The sequence below is a fragment of the Plecotus auritus genome (assembly GCF_963455305.1).
Source record: "Plecotus auritus genome assembly, chromosome: 6".
Taxonomy (NCBI): domain Eukaryota; kingdom Metazoa; phylum Chordata; class Mammalia; order Chiroptera; family Vespertilionidae; genus Plecotus; species Plecotus auritus.
Genome location: NC_137773.1, coordinates 144,689,075 through 144,705,490, shown reverse-complemented (window position 1 = coordinate 144,705,490; position 16,416 = coordinate 144,689,075). Strand labels below are relative to the sequence as shown.

At 45.4% G+C, this 16,416-nt stretch overlaps 1 protein-coding gene across 1 annotated transcript in view; it reads left to right on the top strand.

Moving 5' to 3' along the window:
* Positions 1 to 6,570: 6,570 nt before the first annotated feature.
* GRK7 (G protein-coupled receptor kinase 7) overlaps positions 6,571 to 16,416 on the top strand; it is a gene marked incomplete at both ends in the record, with an annotated part of 29,190 nt that continues 19,344 nt past the window's right edge. The window contains 2 exons of the mRNA XM_080677096.1: positions 6,571 to 7,176; positions 8,640 to 9,077. Of these exons, the coding sequence (XP_080533222.1) occupies positions 6,571 to 7,176; positions 8,640 to 9,077 (1,044 nt within the window). The remainder of the gene's footprint in view (positions 7,177 to 8,639; positions 9,078 to 16,416) is intronic.

The following is a 16,416-nucleotide window of genomic DNA, read 5'->3' as shown; positions in this document are numbered from 1 at the left end:
ATACTTTAAAGTATTTTTTAACATAACTCCCCTCACCCTACTAGTGGACATTTAGTTGTGGTCTAATGCTTAATTTGTTCACTTTTCCTTATAATTCCCTTATTCTCTCAACTCTCAATTATTTTTATTCTTCACTGAATATGAAAAAAGAAAGTTTCAGAAGCAGACTTACCAAAATTTGTAGCAAACACTGAATACTTCTCCATTCCAGAATAGTCTTTTGTGTTCCAATGAAAATAACTTTGACTTTCATCCCCCTTTTTTTATTATAACCACAAGAAATTTTACAACTCATTCCCACATTTTCGTACATATCAAAGGATATGCTTTGTGGACTTTATTTTGCTTTTTTTTGTTATTGTTGCTGTTGTTAGCACTGTGTTGTCTGGTCTTCTCTAATAATCTTTTAGACTTCTTTAATAAAATCTACTTTCCAGAGAGCCGTTTTAATAGATTTTTTAAGTCTCACTGTGTGGACACACTTTCTTTTGTACATCTGCCATAATACATTTGCAAATTGAACCTCTAGTCAGGAAGTATTTTCTGTTTTCTTTAAATATACCAATTACTTAACTTTCTCTCTCAGCTACTGTGGCTCCTTGTTGAAGAAGAATATCCTCTGTTATGGGTATGTAGTCATTATTAAAACAATTAGCGTCCTGTTTAAAGAGGAAGATGTTTATGTTATGCCAGATTATGAATCCTAAGGTTCAATATTTATGAATTTAATTTATGATAAAAGCAAGAAACTTTAAACAGGTCTGCGGATTCTACGGTCTCAGTTAAAGCATTTGCAACTTCTTCTATGTTATGTAACCTCAAAGCAAAATTTTTCCCTGTGTATTCTTGGTATGGATTTTAAGGAAGGTCAGAATTCCTGTTGATACAATCATTTTTCCTTTGAATGCATGGTAATTGTTTCAGTAGCAATTAAAATAGAGCTGAACTAGATGGGTAGTGTTATAACCATGGTACCACACCAACCCTAAAATTAGAAAATTTGCCATTTTGATAGTAAATAAAGCACAAGAATAATTTCTAAAGCCAATCCCAGCTTCTTCCAGTCCATACAGGACTCTTTTGACCCCATAGCTTTTCTGTGCCACAGGGGCAGTTCCCAGTGAGAAACACCCTTCACTGAAGAGGGGGACCCCAAGTTCCTAGTCCAAACCTGGCACTTTTTTTTCTGGTATCAATTTTCTTCATGTATAGTAAGAGCTTAGACTGGTCAACACTAACGTTACGTATGTTGTATTTAACTCTGTTTATGACTGTTGGATAATGTTTGAAGTAAATAAGAACATGCTTGGCTTGGTCTGTGTGGCTCAGTAGTTGAGTGTTGACCCATGAACCAAGAGGTCACAGGTTTGATTCCAGGTCAGGGCACATGGCCCAGTTGTGGGCTTAATCCCCAGTAGGGGGTGTGCAGGAGGCAGCCAATCAATAATTCTCTCTCATCTTTGATGTTTCTATGGCTCCCTCTCCCTACCACTGTCTGAAATCAATAAAAATATATTAAAATAAATAAATAAAAGTCAAAACTTTAAAAAAAAAAAAGAAAGAAAATGCTTGGCAGACTAATATTACTAGATTTGCTCTTTAAAAGATCATCCATCTCTGTCGAAGATGGGTTTGAGCTAAAGAAAGACTGGGGGCAGAGAGACCATGAAAACATGCTTATAATAATTAACAATGAGCTGCTACCATCTTCTCTACAGCATGCCTGTCTCATTTTCAGTTGAAAACAGGAAATCTGTAAGTTTCTGGAAAGTATTTCCATTGCTAATATGAAGGCTCCTTTCACTGAAGGATTTTAAGGTAAATGCTTGGTTTAAACGGACATTTCATGACAGCTAGAAATTCATTGCTCCCTCCTCAATGCTCCCATTGGATGTGGTGCCTCCTTCTATGATGGCCTCTAACCACGGGCTACCACGGTTATTATGCTAAATGGAGTGACCAAACAAAACCCTGGCCCCCACCCCCAACCTCTTGCTATAACTGGAGAGCAGCCCCTTAGTGCAGTGGTCGGCAAACTCATTAATCAACAGAGCCAAATATCAACAGTAGAACCATTGAAATTTCTTTTGAGAGCCGAAAACCGACTTCTGCGCATGGGCCACGAAGTTTCAATCGCACTGTACGTGCGCTCCCGCACATGGTATTTTGTGGAAGAGCCACACTCAAGGGGCCAAAGAGCCGCATGTGGCTCACAAGCCGCAGTTTGCCGACCATGGCCTTAGTCCAAAAGCCCTTCACCTGGGCTTTGAATGCTTGCTGTCTTCGCAGGAACCTTACGCCTGTGTTCTCATAGGGTAACCTTGCCCTCTACACTGCGTCCTGCTACCAGCTTTCCACATGCTACCATTAATATCTTCCCTCTCCCCGAGCGCCCGTGGCTGCTCCCTCCTCTTCACAGCCAAACTTCCTCTGGTGCAATCTGCACTCTTTCATCTTTCTTCCCTCTTCAACCCACTCCAGTTAGGCTTACAGCCCCATGACGTCGCCAAAACTATTCTCCAGACTCGCCTGATCATTCATCATTTCTTTGTCTTCATCTTGTGCTTGAAATCTAAATTTTTGTGAGAAAAATTCTGTGACCATATGGAAACAATAGTCTAAAATGCATCTAGCTCCATGTCTTCTCTGTTTAGCATTCAAAAAATTTTAACCAACAAGACATCCTTGATTTCATCGAAATATGAAAATATAAAGTGTGGTCTGCTGTTGTTGGAAGGATAAAGACCCTTAGCTTTTTCTTTCAGTACTTGTCTTCCACTGAAAGAAAAAAGCAAAATCTTTACTATGGAAGAATTTAAATCAGAAGTTGAAGAATAATCTGGGTTCATTGGATGTCTTAATGCTAACATTAATATGTTAGTCTTCTTCAGAACTTACACTGCTCAAACTATCTTGTTTCTAAGATCATATAATATTGAGTTATATTATTTCATAATTCTTTATTTTTGTTTTGTTTTGTTAATCCTCACCTGAGGATATTTTTCCTTTGATTTTTAGAGATAGTGGAAGGGAGAGGGGGAGACACAGAGAAAAAAAACGTCGATTTGAAAGAGACACATTGATTGGTTGCCTCCCACACGGGCTCTGGGGCCCAGGGATCAAGCCTGCAACCAAGGTACACGCCCCTGACCGGAATCGAACCCCGGGACCCTTCAGTCCACAGGCTGATGCTCTATCCACTGAGAAAACTGGCTAGGACTATTTTATAATTCTTGATCCTCAAATAGATGTGCTGTTGGACCATGCAGAGAATTGTGCATTATAAAAGAAGGTCATGCTCTTACTAGAAACCTTGCTTTACTGTTTTCCTTCTTCTAGGATATATTTTCAAAACTTAAAATTCTTAGAAAGGGAAGCAAATTAAGCATACCCTAATTCTAATCATTAACCTAAACTTTATATGTTCTTTTTGTTTCAAATGTTGAATGACATCAGAGCATTGTGAACTTTGAGGACATACACATCACAGATAATGCTTTACACCTCATGATGCAAAATCTCGCGGAAGATCTGGGCAAAGAGCATTTTTTTTCTCTAGCTTACAAAATTAGTCATAAAAGATACTAAGATATTTTTGTTGTTTTCTCCTATCATGAAAGTTTATTTTCTTCTTTCAAAATGAAATATCTCCTCTTTTCACTCTGTGTGTGGGGGTGTGTGTATAGTAAATCATTTAGTTGCAATAGTTCGTTGTTAGAAATCTTGCATGTTGATTAATCCGATCTGCCTGTCTTCCAGTTCCACCAGACCCCACAGCTTTCCAAACTCATGCGAAATTCTGACTTGGCTGCTCTCTGCTGGGTGGACATTGGACAGAGGAACCCAATTTCCTCCACATTGCTTAGGTCGCTCCTGACTCCAATCTGCATCAGGAAAACTTTTGAATCAGGTTTTGATGATTGTAGTAATCATTTAAAAGCTAATACTTTAATATCACTTGGTTGTGCAGGGCACTATTTGGCATTGACTTCCCTCAAGAACTTACTCTGTTATTTTCTCTGTTTTCAGTTCATGAGCCTGAGAAGTTAAGTAACATGCTGAAGATCACACAGCTAGGACTTGCTAGCAACAGGACTCAGCTTTCCCAAGCAATGCTGAAGTTAGTTCTCGTAACCATCAGGCCACATCTCCAAGCCAAGATTCCTGGCACTGTTCCCCATTGGTGCAGGGTATCCTGGCTGTGCCCAGCCCTTGGCTCTGCTTCTAAGCTAAGAACTCAGTGCTGTTCTTTATTGGATCGACAATGGCTGTTTCATTAAGTTGGGACCTCAACCCTAATTGTTAGCAACCACATAAAGTGTTCCATTTTAAATAGACCTCTTTTTTTCAGGTGGCTAAGACTTTAAAATAATGTTACTCTATTTACAATTGCTAGAAGGCAACAAATAGTCATTTTATAACGTCTAAATTTTGTGTTCAAATATTATCTAAATGTTGTTCTCATTAGTCAGGTCATTTTCAATGACTACGAGAGTGTGTTGTTGTTTTTCACCCAGATGGTCTTTGCTATCACTAATTAGAATACAAACAAAAATAAGACAAACTTCCTCTTATTTATGAATGATAAAGCTACCAAAAGAAGGGTTAAGTCTGAGCTGTTTAATAAGGCAGCCGCTGCCCACATGTGGCTACTGAGCATCTGAAATGTGGCTGGCTCGAATTGAGCTGTGTGGTACGAGTGAAATCCAAAGCAGATTCTAAACGCTCAGAACACAGAACAGGCTGTGCAGTAGCCCATTAGCAACATTTACATCAGTTCCATGTTGAAATGATAGTATCTCGTGCTATATAAAATGCATTATTGAAGTTCATTTCACTTGTTTCTTTTTACCTTTCTCATGTGGCTACTAGAAAATCTTGAATTCCATCTGTGGTTCTGCATGTCCCTATTGAACAAGACTGGGACAAAGAACGTATTTGTGTGAGTGGAGTCAAGCAGTTGGTAGCATATATATTCATCAGTGAAAAGCATACTTTTTTTTCAGTGACAATTCTACCTTTTTCTCCAGGTTCTGCCCCTCGGACTGTCACTGTATCCCTAAGGACCCCGAGAAAGGGCATCTCCTCCTCTGGGGAGATTCTCAGACTGACTTTTCACTACTCAGAAATGTGGACTCAGGATGACATGTCAAGAACAAAAAAAGTACCAGCATCTCTTGGGTGGGTTTCAGAGCGTCCGGCACGGTTCCGAGCAGCGGTCACTGGCACAGAGCGCCCCTCTCTGCCATGGGGATGACGGTTCCCAGCACAGCGTTGCGGAGCCAAAGGGCACCCACGAGTTCATTACATAATTCTTGGTAGCATGTGGCCAAGTGTGGGTCTGTGCTGGGCTACGGTCTGCAGGCTCTGCCACACAGACTGGGGCGTCACCGCGATGTTTTGACAGAGCGTGTGCTAGAGGCTGTTTGGAGAAAATCTCTCTCTCTCTTACTCTCTTACTCTCTCTCCTCTTTTAAGCACTTTCGCATAATACTGAATGACTTGGTTTTCAAGCTGCCTTAGCCTTCCTTTATGGAGAAAAAGCCCGAGTATTCTTTCCCTGTAGGACACAAGTGTTATTTTTGGAGCAGAGGTTCTTAGCCTGATCTCTGTCTAAACCAATTTCTGTTCTTGTGAGGTCGTGGTCTGGGGCGGCTCTGAGCGATCTCGGTGGAGGGAAGCTTCCTGGCTCCTCGAGGGAGGTGGGCAGAGATGTTGAGGGGCCACACTGAAACGTGCCTACCCGGGCCTCCCGTACAGGTTCCCTTGCACTCAGATTGTGCCCCAGGAACAGTCTTGGCCACAAGTGTGAACTGGTGTGCTCTTCCTGCTTGTGTCCCTTGGTGGGATGTTTGGGGTGAAGGTGACTCCCCCTTTTTAACCCGGTGCTATAGGTCACAGACTCCTCAGAACTGAGAGAGCCACAGCTGGACAACCTCTGCAGACCACTCAGGGTGGGGGCTGTGGGAGAGCACAGCCCCCTGGGAGGCCACGAGTCCCCGAGGGCCTCCAGGGACAGGTCTCAGGACCCTGCGTCCGGAGCACCCTCTCTGTAGCCGCTCTGCCGCAGACTGCTGCTCACCAGAAGGACACGCTCTCCAGCTTCTCGCAGCTCCTCGTCCTGGCCGGTCATTCCGGGGGTTAGAGCTTGAGGCTGCTAGGAAACATGTGAAATTAGAAACAGCTGAAAACACACACGGGGCACCACCTCACTCTGACTCCCTTCCTTTGGAAATTGGTTGCTGTGTGTTCAGGGAGCAGGTGTGCATAGAGGAAGGCCAGATAATGCCCAAGGAGCCTCTGCAGGTGTCTCAGGCTGCCACGGCCTCCGAGGACAGGAGGCACCTGTGATGTGTCCTTCCCTGACCAGCTATACATAGCCAGCAAAGCCTCTTACCTGGGAAACCTCTCTCTGCAGCCCCCACATTCCCACCCGCAGACCAGAGGCCTCCCTGCAAATCCCGCGCGGGAGTTACTGCACCTGGGAACCCAAACCAGCCAGCTGGCAGCCGGACCTGGCCGAGTCCCCCGCAGCCCTCCATCCTGCCTTTCCTTTCCCTGTGCTCAGCCATGGTGGACATGGGGGGCCTGGACAATCTGATGGCCAACACGGCCTACCTGCAAGCCCGGAAGACATGGGAGGGAGACAGCCGGGAGCTGCAGCGGCGGCGCCGGAGCCTGGCACTGCCCGGGCCGCAGAGCTGCGCCCCGCTCCGCCAGGCGCTGCCCCCTGACTTCCACAGCCTGTGCGAGCAGCAGCCTGTTGGCCGCCATCTCTTTCAGGACTTCCTGGCCACGGTGCCCCGGTACCGAGAGGCCATGGCCTTCCTGGAGCAGGTGCAGAGCTGGGAGTTGGCAGAGGGCCCGGCCAAGGGCAGCAGGTTGCAGGCGCTGGTGGCCGCTGCTGGTGGCCCTGCCCTCGGGCACCCACCCGCCTTCCTCAGCCCGGCTCTGAGCGCCAGGTGCCTGGCAGCCACTACTGAGGACGAGCGGGCAGCCCTAGTGGCGCTGGCCCGGGCAGAGGCCATGGCCTTCCTGCAGGGCCAGCCCTTCAGGGACTTCCTGGCCAGCCCCTTCTACGACCAGTTTCTGCGGTGGAAGGTCTTTGAGATGCAGCCCGTGTCAGACAAGTACTTCACTGAGTTCCGTGTGCTGGGGAAAGGTGGCTTTGGGGAGGTAAGCGTCTCAGAACAGCCAGGTTGGAAGCTGAAGGATACTGCGTAAAGGGGGTTTTGTTTTGTTGTTTTGTTTTTCTTTAATTTCAAGGGAACTTCCTTAAAACTCATTTCTTGCCACCTGTGGCAAATTCCTAGCACGCTCTCACCTCTCCTTCCTCGTCACCATGTGAAATAAAATGAGATCGCATAGGAAAGACAAGTAAAATGTGGAACTGGTCAAGAATCTTTCTCTTGGGGTCCACACCGGGCACCCCCTGCAGTGCCCTGGAAATTATGGAGAATGGCAGCAGGTGGTGGGGAGCCCCTTTTGCCCTTAGTGGTGGTGGGGCGGAATTTGAGACAAACTGCAGAGATCTGAGAAAACACTCATCTTAAGGTAAAGTGGAGAATTCGTTGTGCACCACTGCTGTGCTCAGCTCTTTTTTCAAGTAGAAAACAAATTTTTTGAGGTAAGATTTACATGAAATTAAAATTAACCATTAACCATTTATGAGGTAAAATCACATAACAAAATTAACCATTAACCATTTTAAAGTGTACAATTCAGTAGCATTCAGTACATTACAATGTTGTATAACCATCACCCATACAAGATATTTCTATCCTTCCTGTCACTCCCCATTCCCCCTCCTCCCTGTCCCTGGCAACAGCTGGTCTGCTTTCTGTCTCTGTGGATGTGTCTATCCTAATGTTTCATGTAAATGAAATCAGACAATCTGTAACCTTTGGTGTCTGGCTTCTTTCACTGGGCATAATTTTTGGAGGTTCATTCATGTAGCCTGTATTATTCCTTTCCAGGGCTGGATAACATGCTATTGCATGGGTATGTTACATTTCATTTATCCAGTCATCCACTGGTGCGCACCTGGATTGTTTCTGCCTTCTGGCTCTTGTGAACAGTACCACTATGAGCACTTTTGGAGGAACCACCAAACGTTTATATTCTGCATTCCCACCAGCAATGCACAAGGGTGCCAGTGTCTTCGCATCCTCACGAACACTTGTTGTTTCCCCTTTTTTCAGTACAGTGGGGTGAAGTGGTACCTCATTGTGGCCCCAGCTCTTTCTGGAAGCACATTTCTCAGTTACAGCTTCTCTTTTCTCAGACGCCTGCCGTCAGTTCACTTCGGCTGATTTCTACCCCTCCACCTTCCATATCCTCCCCCCACCCCTCCAGTGCGTTCTACTTCTACTCCTTTTTTTAAAAAATATATTTTATTGATTTTCTTTACAGAGAGGAAGGAAGAGGGATAGAGAGTTAGAAACATCAATGAGAGAGAAACATCAATCAGCTGCCTCCTGCACACCTCCTACTGGGGATGTGCCCGCAACCAAGGTACATGCCCTTGACCGGAATCGAACCTGGGACCCTTCAGTCCGTAAGCCGACACTCTATCCACTGAGCCAAACCGGTTAGGGCTACTTCTACTTCTTCCTCTCCCTCTCTTTCTCTCCTTTTAGGTATGTGCTGTCCAGGTGAAAAACACTGGTAAGATGTATGCCTGTAAGAAGCTGGACAAGAAGCGGCTGAAGAAGAAAAATGGTGAGAAAATGGCTCTCTTGGAAAAGGAGATCTTGGAGAGGATCAGCAGCCCTTTCATTGTCTCTCTGGCCTATGCCTTTGAGAGCAAGTCCCACCTCTGCTTGGTCATGAGCCTGATGAACGGGGGAGACCTCAAGTTCCACATCTACAGCGTGGGCACCCGCGGCCTGGCCATGAGCAGGGTGGTCTTCTACTCGGCCCAGATGACATGTGGGGTGCTGCACCTGCACTCTCTCGGCATCGTCTACCGGGACCTGAAGCCTGAGAACGTGCTCCTGGACGACGTTGGCAACTGCAGGCTGTCCGACCTGGGGCTGGCCGTGCAGATCCAGGATGGCAGGCCTGTCACCCAGAAGGTGAGTGGCTCTCCCTCTGCCCGTAGGGTGGGGCACAGAGTTGGAGCGGAGAGGGCTGTTCTATTCCCAGGGCAAACAGAGCCTTGGACTTAATTCTTCTAATTTCCTTTTTCCTAAAGCCCTCGGGTTGTCATCTTGCCTAAGTGGAGTGGTGTAAGAGGATTAGCTTAGCTGGTTACTTGGGGGCTACTTAGCTCTCCTCTCGATGGAGGCTGAGGGGAGCCTTCTTGGTGAGTGGGAGATAGTCCATGCTGAATCTAACATCAGGGCCTGGCTTTCTTCCACTGATAACCAACTTCCTGGTGCCATGTTCCTGAGTCAATAGAGCCTTGGTTTTCTTTTCTGGAGAATGATGGGCTGGGCCCTAAAATTCCAGGACTGGACCCTAAAATCCAGAATTTTTGCAGGTAAACTTCAATAGGATGAGACAAAGAAAAGGAAGAAACCCCTAACTCTTAGCATGTTGAATTAAATATGGCCTTGTCTGTTGAGTGTGGAATGGGCTAATGTTTTATATTACATGAAGATGAAATTTGAAATGAAGTATATAAAGGAGAACAAAGGCAACTGATGTGTATTTTGATCAATTTTGGTGAAAGTGGCTTGCAGAGAATTCTTTGATTAAAAAGAGAATTAGTCCTGGCCAGCAGTTAGAACATTGGCCTGCACACTGGAGGGTTTCAGGTTTGATTCCTAGTTAAGGGCATGTACCTCAGTTGCAGGGTCGACCCCCACCCCCAATTGGGGCAAGTGAGGGAGGCAGCCAATCAATGTGTCCTCTCACATGGATGTTTCTCTCTCCTCTCTCTCCCTCTCCCCACCTCCCCTCCCTTCCACTCTCTCTAAAAATCAATGGAAAAAATATCCTCACTCCTTGGATGAGGATTTTAAAAAGGGGAGAGGGGAATCCTATATAATAATCCTATATAATGCAAATCGACCTAATGGCGGAACGTCCAGTCACTATGACACACATTGACCACCAGGGGGCAGACGCTCAATGCAGGAGCTGCCCCCTAGTGGTCAGTGCGCTCCCACAGGGGGAGCGCCGCTCAGCCAGAAGCCGGGCTCACGGGACCAGTCTCTCCTGCCTCCGCTGCAGGCAGGCAGTAAGGAGCGAGGAGTCCCGGACTGCGAGAGCCCCAGACTGTGAGAGGGATGTCTGACTGCTGGCTTAGGCCCGATCCCCAGGGGAATCGGGCCTAAACCAGCAAGTAGACATCCCCTGAGGGGTCCCAGACTGAGAGGGTGCAGGCCGGGCTGAGGGACACCCTAGTATACAAATTTCGTGCACCAGGCCTCTGGTTATATGTAATTAAGCAATTTTGTTAAGTAAACAATACAAAGTCTCTGGAATTCTGACAGGTCTTTACCACTGAGTTTCTGTGAATAAAGGTGGGAGATTCCCCAGGAAGACAAGGGCCCAAGGCACATTTTAAAATACTCTATTAAAACTTTGTTTTTGCACAGTTTTTAGTTTACAAGGCAGAGAAAACAGTCAGGCAAGGAAGTGAGAAAAATCATGACAAGTTTTAGAAACTGCAGGTCATTGATTATATGTGGCTGTGAGGTTTTAACAAGATGTGTAGGACTTAGTATCATTCAAGGGCCTTGGAATGCTTTCCTGTGAGAACAAGAAGCCATTGTAGGGTTTTAAGAAGGGGAATGACATGAGTCAATTTACATGTTTAAAAGACCAATTTGGAAGGTAGATGAGAGTCAGAGAAGCAAGTCAAGGCCCAAGAAGGGATGATGGAGGCCTACATAAGCCAGTAGGACTGAAGCAGTGGCTGTAAATTGGAGGTATTGGAAAGAGACCTGGTGGGACTTCAGGGTGAGGGATAGTGAAGGGGGAGGGGGATCTCTAGCTCCAGTGGACAGAAGGAGGAGCAGAACTGTGGGAAGCTGGCAAGTTCAACTGTGATTGTATTGCATATGAGGTACCTCACAATTCCCAGGGAAGATTCTCAATGGATAACTTAGGTCACATGCCCAACCAAAACCAATTCCACTAGCCAGGATGAGATAGATCACTGCTGTTCCCAGGAACCAGAAAGAAGGTCTGCCCATCTAAATCTCATGAACTGACAACAGAGAAATGCATTCTCCAAGGGAAAATCAGAAGGGAAAAGAATGGGAAGGAAGTAAATGTCAGTTAGGCAAAAACAGTGGATGCCTCTAATAACTGCTGTTACCTCAATGGTTTAAAAAGTTCAAAATCTGAGAGAAACCAAGATGGCGGTATAGGTAAACACCTAAATTGCTGACTCCCACAACAATTTCAAAACTACAACTAAAAGACAAAACAGACATCATCCAGAACCACAGGAAGCCTGGCTGAGTGCAAATTCTACAACTAGAAGGAAAGAGAAAAGCACACTGAGACTCAGAGGAGCTGCAGGAGGCAGAGGTACTGAGACATGCGCAGAAAGGACTGGCAACTGAGTGCACGGCTGGCTTTCTCAAGCGGGAGAGAGACAAAAGCTCCCGACTGCGCTGAACTCCAGTTCCGGGTGAGACTCTGGGGACCCAGACTCATACAGGGTGAAACTGGACTGTCAGAAAAGAGAAAAGCACACTGAGACTCAGAAGAACTGCGGAAGGCAGAGGTACCGAGGCGTGTGCACGGAGAGGGCGGGCAACTGAGTCCGTGGCTGGCTTTCTCAAGCAGGCGGGAGACAAAAGCTCCTGACTGCACTGAACTCCAGTTCCAGGCGAGACTCTGGGGACCCAGACTCATTCGGGGAGAAACTGGACTGTCTGGCAGCGGGCAGAATTCAAGGGCGGCTTTCTCTCAAAGGTACAGTGAGACACAGGGGCCTATTAGGGCAGGGCTGACAGGAAACCAATGCTGTCTGCTCCGCCCTGAGACTCTGCCCCATCCAAGCTGAGCACAGAGGCTTTTGCAAGTCTTGTCTTATAAGGGTATCTCCAGCACAGAAGTTCTCCCAGCGTAGACACAGCTGATCCTCACAGCCACTTGGCCTAGAGGTCAATTCCTCCCAGTGATACCAACAACAATCAAGGCTTACCTACAACAAGACTGTGCACACAGCCCACAAAAGGGTGCACCAAGAGTGTCCACCTCAGGTAACTGGGGAGGCTGAGCCACTGGGCCCTATAGGACACCTAGCACACAAAGCCACTCTATCAACTCAGGGAAGCAACCAAAATGCAGAGACAAAGAAACAGGTCACAAATGAAAGAAATGGAGGAAAGCAAATGACTGGATATAGAGTTCAAAACCACGGTTATAAGGTTTTTCAAGAATTTTCTAGAAAAGGCAGATAAATTTAGTGAGAACCTCGAGGATATGAAAAAGGACCAACTAGAAATTAAGCATACACTGACTGAAATAAAAAATAACATACAGAGATCCAACAGCAGATTAGAGGATCGCAAGAATCAAGTCAAAGATTTGAAATACAAAGAAGCAAAAAACACTCAAACAGAAAAGCAAAAAGAAAAAAGAATCCAAAAATATGAAGATAGTGTAAGGAGCCTCTGGGACAACTTCAAGCGTACCAACATCAGAATTATGGGGGTGCCAGAAGAAGAGAGAGAGCAAGATACTGAAAACCTATTTGAAGAAATAATGACTGAAAACTTCCCCCACCTGGTGAAAGAAATAGACTTACAAGTCCAGGAAGCACACAGAACCCCAAACAAAAGGAATCCAAAGAGGACCACACCAAGACACATCATAATTAAAATGCCAAGAGCAAAAGACAAAGAGAGAATATTAAAAGCAGTAAGAGAAAAACAGTTAGTTACCTACCAGGGAGCACTCATACGACTGTCAGCTGATTTCTCAACAGAAACTATGCAGGCCAGACAGGAGTGGCAAGAAATATTCAAAGTGATGAATAGCAAGAACCTAGATTACTCTACCCAGCAAAGCTATCATTCAGAATTGAAGGTCAGATAAAGAGCGTCACAGATAAGAAAAAGCTAAAGTTCACCACCAAACCAGTATTATATGAAATACTGAAAGGTATTCTTTAAGAAGAGGAAGAAGAAGAAAAAGGTAAAGATAAAAATTATGAACAACAAATACATATCAATCAACAAGTGAATCTAAAAATCAAGTGAATAAAAAAATCTGATGAACAGAATAAACTGGTGAATCAGGGGCATACAAAAGGAGTGGACTGACAATCCTCGGGGGGAAAGGGGTGTGGGGGGTGCGGGAAGAGACTGGACAAAAATCGTACACCTATGGATGAGGACAGAGAGGGGGGAGTAAGGGCACAGGGTGGGGTGGGAACTGGGTGGAGGGGAGCTATGGGGGAAAAAAGAGGAACAATTGTAATAATCTGAACAATAAAGATTTATTAAATTTTAAAAAAAAGTTCAGAAGCTTTCTGACCTCTTAATCAAGGAGTAATGGGATCTAGATCCTTTACAAAAGCTTCTATGAGATAGGGACCAGTATTAGCTCCATTTTACAGATGGAAAAATTGAGCCCAACTGGCGTGGCTCAGTGCTTGAATGTCAACCTATGAACCAGGAGGTCACAGTTCGATTCCTGGTCAGAGCACATGCCCGGGTTGTGGGCTTGATCCCCAGTGTGTGCGTGCAGGAGGCAGCCAATCAATGATTCTCTCTCAGCATTGATGTTTCTATCTCTCTCTCCTTCTCCCTTTCTTTCTGAAATCAATAAAAATACTTTTTTTTTAAAGAAAGAAAAATTGAGACTCAGAGAGGTTAAGTTACTCACCCAAAGCCACATCACTAATATGTGATAGGAACCAGATATGTCAGATCAAGAGCACTTACAGTTTTGACTCCACCTTGTTAAGTTCCCACACAGGGCAGACGTGGCCTATGGTCTTTAATGCTGTAAAAGGCTCTCCACTCTGGAAAACTCAGACAGAATAAGTGCACGTGATGGCATTAGCATCTCTCCCTCCGTCTGGTCTGATATGGACACCCACCAACCACAAGCCTAGCTGAACCACTGACAGAGTTTAGACTTCAGAAGACGAGCACCCCCACATACACCCCCACTATGTCTCAGAGCTAGCCTCCCACACAGCGACACTATATCATTAAACGTGGTCCCAGCCACTGTCTAAACTCACTTGTAATAAACGTGATAAGCACCCCTGCCTGTTCTCAGCCGACATCTACATGCACACACTAAAACGAACTCATAGCACCTTTTAGAGACTCCAGGAAAATATCATAGGAACCTTGGGCAGCGGGACTCATGCTGGGACTTTCCAGATTCAGCATTCAATGTGGGCAACAGTGACCTTCAGATTTTATGGAAGGTGGGTCCTTAGAGCTTGTTATTTAGTCAAGACTGGACACGAAGTTAGAATAATGACCAAAAAGCTTTTCCACATTTGGTTACCTTGTTCTGCCTTAAAGCCTCTGACCAACTCCTTACATTCAGAAGGATAGTGGGTGACAGAGGCTGGGCATTATTCTCTTTATTTTTAAGCCTTTATTATACTGAACACAACGCTAGAGACACACTGACTAAGTGATCTTTAAGAGATTTCTGAGTATATCATCAGAAGTTAACCCCTACAGACATCACAACCATTATGACCCTGCTCCAAATTTTTTTCTTTTTGAAATTTACTTCCAAGTAACAGTTTAAGGAGAGGCATTCTGGTTACTTCATGGTCTCCACCAAAATTATAACAACCATCATTAACTAAATTCAGTTCCTACAAACTTTTTTTAAAAACTGATTTTAGAGATCAAGAGGAAGGGACAGACAGCGATTTGTTGTTCCACTTATTTATGCATCCATTGGTTAGTTCCTGTATGTGCCCTGACCAGGGATCAAACCTGCAATCTTGGCATATTGGGACAATGCTCTAACCCCGTGGTCGGCAAACGGCAGCTCGCGAGTCACATGCGGCTCTTTGGCCGCTTGAGTGTGGCTCTTCCACAAAATACCACGGCCTGGGCGAGTCTATTTTGAAGAAGTGGCGTTAGAAGAAGTTTAAGTTTAAAAAATTTGGCTCTTCAAAAGAAATTTCAATCGTTGTACCATTGATATTTGGCTCTGTTGACTAATGAGTTTGCCGACCACTGCTCTAACCAATTGAGTTACCCAGCCAGGGCCTAGAAACTGGACCACTACAAAAACTTCAAGTCTAGCCCAGCCAGCATTGCTCAGTGGTTAAGCATCAATCTATGAACCAGGAGATCACAGTTCAATTTCTGGTCAGGGTATATGCCTGGGTTGCTGGCTCAATCCCCAGTGTGGGGCGTGCAGGAGGCAGCTGATTGATGATTCTCTCCCATCATTGATGTTTCTATCTCTCCCTCCCTCTCCCTTCCTCTCTAAAATCAATCAATTTAAAAAAAAAAAAAAGAAGAAGAAGAAAAACCTTCAAGTCCATTTTCAAAGTATTTACTACTATTAAGAGTATTCAAAAATCTTCACAACAGTCTTGGAATTATTTTAACATTCATTCATTGAAAAGGCAGTCATTTATTCATTCACTCAATGAATCATTCAACATATACTTATTGAGCATTTTCCAGGACTGAGTTAAACATGAGAGATAGAATAATGAGCTAAAAATGGACATGATTTTCTGCCCATATGGAGCTTAGGGTCTAGTAGGGGAGAGATAGAACATAGTAATCATTGGAATGAATGTAAAATTTCAATTATGATAAACTAGAGGCCCGGTGCACAAAATTTGTGCATGGGGGGGGCATGTCCCGCAGCCCAGCCTGCACCCTCTCCCATCTGGGACCCCTGTCACAATCCAGGACTGCTGGCTCCCAACTGCTCGCCTGCCTGCCTGCCTATCTAATTGCCCTTAATCACTTCTGCCTGCCAGCCTGATCACCCCCTAACCACTCCCCTGACAGCCTGATCGACACCTAACTGCTCCCCTGCTGGCCTGATTGCCCCTAACTGCCCTCTCCTGCCAGCCTGATTGCCCCTAACTGCCCTCCCCTGCCGGCCTGGTCACCCCTAACTGTCCTCCTCTGCAGGCCTGGCCGCACCCAACTGCCCTCCCCTGCAGGCCTGGGTCCCCCACAACTGTCCTTCCCTGCAGGCCTGGTCCCTCCCAACTGCCCTCCCCTGCTGGCCATCTTGTGGTGTCCATCTTGTGGTGGCCATCTTGTGTCCACATGGGGGAGGCCATATTGTGTGTTGGAGTGATGGTCAATTTGCATATTACCTCTTTATTATATAGGAGGATGCTGTGAAAATGTGGTACATGGGGCTCTCCAAGGAGGATTTGACTTAACATGTGAGGATCAGAATTAACCTCAGGGAAATACAACTTATTTGCTATTGAGAGATAGACAGGCATTTACTCAGCAAAGAAGTTGGGGTGGTGTCTGAGGCTGTATT